General features: G+C 46.6%; 1 protein-coding gene across 1 annotated transcript in view; it reads left to right on the top strand.

The window, feature by feature from the left end:
• The first annotated feature begins 1986 nt into the window (after positions 1–1986).
• Positions 1987–8143, top strand: part of Gorasp2 (golgi reassembly stacking protein 2) — a 28688-nt gene continuing 22531 nt past the window's right edge. The window contains exon 1 of the mRNA XM_051166188.1: positions 1987–2151. Coding sequence (XP_051022145.1) covers positions 2089–2151 — 63 coding nt within the window. The 5' untranslated portion in view covers positions 1987–2088. The remainder of the gene's footprint in view (positions 2152–8143) is intronic.

The following is an 8143-nucleotide window of genomic DNA, read 5'->3' as shown; positions in this document are numbered from 1 at the left end:
CTCAGAAGGCTGAGGCAGGAAAAGTCACTTGAAATCGGAGATTAAAACTAGTCAGGTTAACACAAGATCCCAGCTCAAAACAAAACAAACAAACAAACTAGAGCATTTCCTTACCGCTAATTGGCCAATTTCTTTCTTTCTTTCTTTTAATTGTTCTCTGGGGGGGGGGCGGGGAGGGAAGAGGGGGTGTGTGTAAGCTCTTGTACCCGTTCACACCAGAGACCAGAAAAGGGCGCCAGATCCCTTGGAGCTGACATGCTTTATGGATGCTGGCATCTGACCTCCCACCCACATGATTGCGCAGCAAACACTTTTTTTGTTTTGTTTTGTTTTTGTTTTTGTTTTCAAGACAAGGTTTCTCTGTGTAGACTTGACTGTCCTAGACTCGCTTTGTAGACCAGGCTGGCCTCAAACTCACAGCGATCTGCCTGCCTCTGCCTCCCAAGTGCTGGGATTAAAGGTGTGCGACATTACACCTGGCCAAGCAGCAAATAGTTTTAACCTCTAAGCCACCTCTTACCTCCTAGGAATGTTTTCAGATCGGCCTTCTGTTAGCTTTCTGTCACATACAAAACACCTAAGATAATTAAAGGGGGAAAAAGATTTATTTGGCTTGTGGCTTCAGTCAATAGTTGTTGACTCCGTTATTTGGGGACCGTGTGGCAAAGCAGGGCATAATACACAGTAGGAGGCAAAGCTGTTCATGTTCTTCTCCCGCAGCTGTGAAGCCTCGAGAGAAAGGAAGGGGCAGGGTCCTACTCGTTACTTTAAGGACAGGCTCCAACTTACTTCTACTAGGTCCCACCTCTTAAAGGTTCCTACACCTCCACAGGCTAGTGACCAAGCCTTTAGCATTTGAAGCCTTTTGTGGCGACCCTCCAGATCCAAACCATAGCAAGATCCCAATTCAAGCTTTTCCTCATATTTCCTAATTCTGTCTATGGTATATCTTTCAGTCCAGTTCATAGGATTCTGGTTCCGTATGGAGAACTGGCCAGCTGTCCGGAAGAACGGTCCACATACTGGGCTTCCCTGGTTCTTTAACTTGTGGTTCATTTGCTCCTCTATCCTTTGGACGAGCTAACTGGTGGTGGGACTAGAATACTTCGCCCTCAATAGTAGTTCACAGTGCAAAGTACCAAAGACGGAGGCGGTCTGGATGGCAAGCCATTACCGACCACAGTATCTAGGGGTGGAAGGAGTGGCGTCCCAGAGAGCATTGAAAAGGGCGAAAGGAACAAATGGGTTCTGTGAGATACGTGGGGATTAAATTTAACTACTTAAAAAGAGATGCAGTGCATCAACTGGCAAAATTCCAAGGAAATCCAACCGTGCTTCCTGCTCTAGGGCAGCTCCAAAGTGTTCTATCAGAACGAGAAAACCAAACCCTCTCCCCGCCCCGCAAAAAAACCTCCTCGCCTCCCCCCCCCCCGCAAACAAAATAAAACAAACAAACAAACAAAAACAGCAAAACTAGGGGCAGCTGCTATTTCAGGGAACACTGCTCTTTATTAAAAAAATTTAAAATAAATTGAGCTGAGAATAACTAAGATTTTAACCCCAGAAAGCCACTGTGAACTATCCTCAAGTATACAATCTTATTAAACAAGATTTAAAACAAACCAAGTGCCCGGGCATGCTTGGCATTTGCTCCTGTCCTTTTCTGCCTCTGGCCACCAGGAGGAGCTATAACCAAGCCGCTTTTTTTTTTTTTTTTTTTTTTTTTTTTTTTGCCGGAAGCTTAGAAATGCGCCTAGGTGAGTCTTGGCCCCTCCGGGGCCCCGTAGCCCGGCGTCGCGCTCCGGACCCTATTTCCGTTTTCTCGTGCGCCCTGTCAGGCTCCTCCCCTCCGCCGCCCGCCCGCCCGCCCGCTCTGGAGTCGTTCCCGCCGGCTCCCGGTAGGGGGCGCTGTTTGCGGCGTCGCAGCGGCCCTGGCTGCCGGGCGACCATCTCCCGGCGGGCTGTGCGGCCCGGCTCGGGCGGCAGCGAGTGCCACGTCCCAAGTGCTACGCGGAGTCGCCGAGCGGGCGGTGCGCGAGGCGGCGGAGCAGCGCTGAGCCGGCCGCGCTGTACGGATCGCCCGCCGCCATGGGCTCCTCGCAGAGTGTCGAGATCCCGGGCGGCGGCACCGAGGGCTACCACGTCTTGCGGGTAAGGGCTGCGGGGGCGGAGGCCTCGGGGAAGGCCAGGCCGGAGTCTGCGGAGTGTCCTAGGCGCGGCTGCCGGCGACGTGGCCGGGGAGGGGACCCGCCACCCTGGCTCCGGGTCCTTCGCACGGCCTCGCCGCGCCCTGACCTGAGCTTCAGAGTTGGGACTGGCACGGGGCGCCGCCTCCACAGGGGCCGGAGCCCGTACCTGGGTTCCCCCGGAGGGTGACCGAGCCACGGGCTAAGCGACGGGTGCCACGGCAGGTCTCGGTTCACCTCGGCGCCCCCTGGTTGCTTGGAAAGGCCACCTGGGTAGGAAAAGGCGGATAAATGGCCTTGAAATCGATTTGACGGATTTGAATTTACTTGATTTTTGATAGGAGTTTTCCGTTCCGGGGTCCTGACCCTTCCAGATCTCTTCATTTTCTGCAGGAGGGGAACTTCCGTTCCTCTAAGATGAAATAGGGAGATTGAGGTTTTAGGCCAGTGTGGTAACGTTTCCAAAATAACCAGGCTTGATAGGGAAACGCAGCGCCAGACACCAGGGGGGCAAAGAAACATCCTCCGGTGAATGGCCCTTTCCTCGTGGAAATGCGGTGACACCTGTGTGAGTGCTAATATGAACTGTGACCAGAGTGGCCTCGGTGTGCATCGCTATTTAGGGACGGTATAGTGTCGAAAGATGCTAGCCTCTCAGACGAGAGTGTGTGCTTGCTACCTTCATTTTCTGCCCTGCGTCTCATGTTCTGAATGAGATAACAGTCTAAAGTAATTCACATATCTGCATCACCTTTCTGATCGTCGGCATTGTCCGGTATAGTTGCCTCTCCATTCCACTCAAAGAGCTTCCTGAAGCCCAGATCGGTAGAATAGTTTGTTTTTCCAGGATGTTTCTCCGTAAGCCGTATTACTTTCCTATTCCCTTCAGCTGACCAAACTCCCAAGAACCACACTAATAAGGAAAAGAAAAAGAGAACTAACTGCCCCATCCCGGATTCAAGGGAAAATTAATAAGAGTTTTTTTTTTTTTTTTTTAATCTGGTCTGATCTTGAGTTGTCTCCTGTGAGGTTATCCTGTTACTAGCTGATTCTCAGAGTGGATGACTGTGGCTATGAACAGCCCCTTAGGGAGCGGTAGTATTTTTATTATAATAAACACCCAGGGAAACCTAGTAAGACACATTAGTGTTAATGAGTAGGAGAAAAAAAAAAGTCTTTAGGGTCTGAGAAGACAAATCTTCATGTCAACAGGACTCCAGTTCTGCTTTACAAATCTCCAGGCAATCTGAAACAGACGCAGCAGTACTCCAAGCAAAAGGCTTACCTTCTTAGGTGTTGTGTGCATTCTGTCTCCCTGTTTGTTCTCTTAGCTGTTGTGTATTCCTTCTGCCTTCCTGCCTGGTTCAATGCAGTTGTGATCCCATGTATTTATAAATAAATATATATATATATTCATTCAACATGTTATCTCCACTCCAGAGGTAACTCATTACTGCAGAGTTTCTCGTGTGGCCAGTGTGTTTTACGAATATAGACGCGTCTCTTCCCATATCTGGTCTGTTCTTCTCGGGATTTTGCTTCTTTGTGTACTCACTGGACGCACCTGATAATATATACTGTGACGTTATTTAACGAGGCAGTGAGCTTCAGTAAGCAGCACTTCATAGGAGGATGTGGTCAGCTAGCACCTCCTGGTGTTGAGCATTGAGTTCTCCGGCCTTATAAAAGGATATGCTGAGAACCTTACATTCTTTTTGTTTCACTTAAAATACACATTTTCAAACTTACAGAATTTTAATGTTCTGTAAATACTGATCTCCATTTTCCTAAATTGCTGTGTTTTCTGATTATCTGTTTCTTAGAGAACATTTAAGCAAGTTTCAAGATAAAACAGTTACCTGTAACTGCACTGTCTAAAGGTAAATACTGCTGGAGTATGTCTTTCTATTTTCCTGTGCTTTACCTGGGCCCTTATCCATGTGTCACAAAGTCTTTGAATGATACGGCATGATCAAGTAGAGTGTAGGCAAAATATGTATTAGGGCAGGGCGTGGTCAGCTCCACCCATAATCCAGCACTTGTGAGGTAAGGCAGGATTGCAAAAAGTTCAAGACCAAGCTTGAGTGCAGAGTTTTAGGCCACTCTTAGTTACAGAATGTGACTCTTGTTCAAGTAACCAGCACAAATAAAGACAAGTTAGTCTTCCAGCCCAAGTACTCAGCAGCTTTATTTCTTGGTAAATACATTGGAGCCTAAGCATTTATTAGGAAGCTATGCTTTCAAGGAAAACTTTTTCAAACACCCTGAATATTTGCAAAAAGTTACCTTTTAAAAGTGGATACCTGGGCTGAAGAGACAGCTTGTTGCTTAAGATTATACATGTCTCTTAGAGAGAGAGGACCTTTCGGTTTCCAGTACCCAGACTAGGGGGTTAGGGGGTGGTTTCCAAGTGTGTGAACTCGAAATGTAGGATTTATACCTCTGGTCTGTGCAGGTACATGTATATAACACTCCCACCCCTATGCACATAATAATAAAATTAATCTTTAAAATAAAAGTGGATGCAAGATCGTTAAGTGAGTAATAAGCACTTGTCACCCAGTGTGACAAAGCTGAGTTCAATTCGTAGGACCCAGGTAGGAAAAAGAAAGCTGACTCCCAAAAGCTGCTCTCAAACTGCCATATGTGCACCATGGCGCCCTCAAGCCCATACACTTAGCCACACAGAAAGCAAGTAAAATTTACGTATTTTAAAAAGTGAATTCTATGGTAGTGTACACCTTTGTTCCCAGCACTCCAGAGGCAGGGGCAGAGGCAGTAGCTCAGCCTGGTCCACCTAGCATGTTGAGTTCCAGGCCAGGCACTGTGACGGACACCTTTAACTTGGGAGGATAAGGTAAGAGGCTCAGGAGTTAAGGCCAAGTTGAGGTTACATTGCAAGATAGTACTCGTGCGCGCGCGCGCGTGTGTGTGTGTGTGTGTGTGTGTGTGTGTAGCACTGTGACATTGGGTGCAGGTCATAGGACGGCTTGTGGGATTCAGTTCCCTATCACTTGTGCCACAGGGTTCAAGAAATGTTATTTTAAAGTTTCAAACAATAGGTTAGGACTATGTATCACTTTTATTCCCATCCTTGAATCCTAATGCAAGGAAGAAAATGTGTCAGCCAGGGCTTCTAGATTTTGCTAGAAGTTACTGTAGGTTGCCTCCTACGGTTGTATGTTGAATGCCAGATTCTTGCTTCAGTTTGACATTTGTTATCAAGTGAGTCCAACAAAGCCACTTTCAAAAGCCACGTCTTTGAAGTGGTCTCATCGATGGCTGTTACAGAGTAAACAGTTGTAGCCTGTAGGTGACATTCTTTGAGAAGGGAGCTCTCCGAGGGCATTCGAGAACCAGAGCTTACACCAGTGTGGGGACATGTTTTGTCACCCTGTTGACTGATTGAGATGCTTTGCATGTCTCTTGTAATCAGAGGCCTAACCCAAGCCTTGCTGCAGATTGCACAGCTTTTGGGTAGTGGCTTCAGAGTGCAGAGTGGCTGCAAATTAATCCTGTAGAAAACAGAACACCTGGGCCATGTCTCCTCTCAGGTGGAGCTGCCCTATTTTAGTGATGCCTCACTAACTACTGGGGACTACTTTTTTTTTTTTTTTTACAAACTCACAAATAGCTGGGCTATCTAATGTTGTTTCCAAATGTAATTAGAATGCTTTATAAGCCGGTAGCACCTGCAGACTCTGCCCCCTTCCATTGATCTCTTCAGTCTTAACACCAAGAGGCTGTTTCATAAACACCCTTTGAAATTGCCTTCAAATGCAGTTTCTTAAAGCCCCAGGAACACAACACAGGAACCTTATGGCACTTTTCAACGTTGTGTCACTGAACATAAACTTTAAGAAGACTTGAGCAAGTTAATCTCCTGGCCTGCTGGGCCCCTCACTGGCCAGACCGCCTTTGTCCATTACCTGTGGCTGTGGTAAGGGTTCTGGACAGTGCTGGTTCCCCTGCCTCCTGGTCAGTGCCACTGACACCATGGTACTCATTCTACTGCCTTTAATATTCTACTGAAAGGACTTGGGAAGTCAGTATGTGCTTTGGAATCTGACTGTATATTGCCTGAGGAAATGTGATTAAAAGTAAGATGACTTGTTTCTTTAAAAGATACAGGATCAGAGTGGCTACTTTGAAAGACTGTATATTGCCCTGTTGGCGCTGCAAATAAATTTTCTACACTAGGAAAAAGAATTATGCTGGATTTTTCTTTCTATTCCTTTCTTTCCTTTTTGAGATTATCAAAACATTTTCAGAAATAGGGAGCCACATCACCCAGTGGACATGATACCCTGAGAGACTATGCTAGCAGACAAAGGGCACACCTGCCGCTTGCTCAGCAGTCCTGTGAACCTCCTCAGCCTGCCTGTTCATATGAAAGTAGACTACAGCAGTGCCTCTGCCACCTTTGTCGCTCAGCCCCGCAGCACACATTAGACACGAGACTATTTGAAAACAAGTGAGCACTGCTAACCCTTGGTCACCCTGTGCATGAAGTGAGATGCTCCACAGCACACTCTGCACTGTGGTAAAGATTCAGTGAAGGTTAGCTGCTGGCTTTATTACTAGCATTTATGTTACTGCCTAGCTTGTGAAATCCACTATTGCAGTGGTAATACCAGTTTCAGCAGTGTTTTATTTTGTTTTGTTTTTCCAGTCAACTAGTAGCTATTTTATGCCTGTGTACCTAACCCTGTTTTGTTTTGGTTTTTTTGGAGGGGTGTTTGATTTTTCGAGACAGGGTTTCTCTGTGTGGCCCTAGCTGTCCTGGACTTCCTTTGTAGACCAGGCTGGCCTCGAACTCACAGCGATCCGCCTGCCTCTGCCTCCCAAGTGCTGGGATTAAAGACGTGCACCGCCACACTTGGCTTTTGTTTGGTTTGCTTTGGGTTGGTTTGGTGCACCTTACACTGTATACGCTGCTATTTGAAATGTAAATGTGGAGGAAACTAACCAGGAGGCTTGCTAGATACCTGAACCTGTGCAGAGCTTCAGCTTGATCTCTGGGTCCCCTAAGACACCAGGAGGGAGATGACTCCCAGGAGTTATCCCCTGAGCTCTACCCCCATTCTATGTGCGCGCACTGCACTCTTTCTCTCTCTCTCTCTCTCTCTCTCTCTCACACACACACACACACACACACACACACACACACACACAATTTTTTTTTAATGAATAAATATAAAAATTAAAGCATACGTTTAGTTGGAATCTGCTCTTTAATTCCTGTCCCTAAAGCACATGCATACATGGTACTTGTTACTTTTAAAGAGCTTTAGTTTTTGAAGACATTGTTCCTTAACACTCAGGTGTGCACCATTGTCTTCCTCACTCCTCTGCCCCAGTGTGAGTGGATACATTTCATTCCTCAGCGTTCCTAAGCTCCAGGTGGCCACAGTGATCTTCTGCATTGGCCGTTCTTCGTGCCTTTCAGCCTCATAGACCATCTGCTTAGCTGCCTCACTCCACAGCGAGAGAAAGCATAGAGAGGTTAGTCTGATTGCCCAGTCACACTGCAGGCGCTCCTTCCCCGAGGAAAACATCCAAGTCAGTATTTGAGCTGAAGGATTTGCATAGATTTTGCTTCCCATTGCCTGACCTTTTCTAGAAAGCCGATGTATGTAATGGCAGGTCTTTGTGACATTTTCTGCAAAGTCTTTTTGGTCCTCAGAATTGGGATTGTATGTTTGTGTGAGATGGGAGTCTGTGTTGGAACTTGTGAGCTAAAGTCTCAGCCTTCTGAATAATAGGCATAGTACTACAGCTTAATAAATAATTCATTTTAAATGGCTTTGTATGGTAGGCATTACCTCATAGGACCAGTGCTAGAACATGCCCTTTGAGTTACTTGGAAGAACATGAGAGGAGAGTTTGTTGCTGAGTGAGGCCTAACATCTTCTAGCCTATTGCAGAATTGTTACTATACATCTTGTCTTTTATGG

This window comes from Acomys russatus, chromosome 24 (assembly GCF_903995435.1).
Source record: "Acomys russatus chromosome 24, mAcoRus1.1, whole genome shotgun sequence".
Lineage (NCBI taxonomy): Eukaryota > Metazoa > Chordata > Mammalia > Rodentia > Muridae > Acomys > Acomys russatus.
Note: the sequence above shows the minus strand (reverse complement) of the source record. Positions and strands in the feature narration are given on the sequence as shown.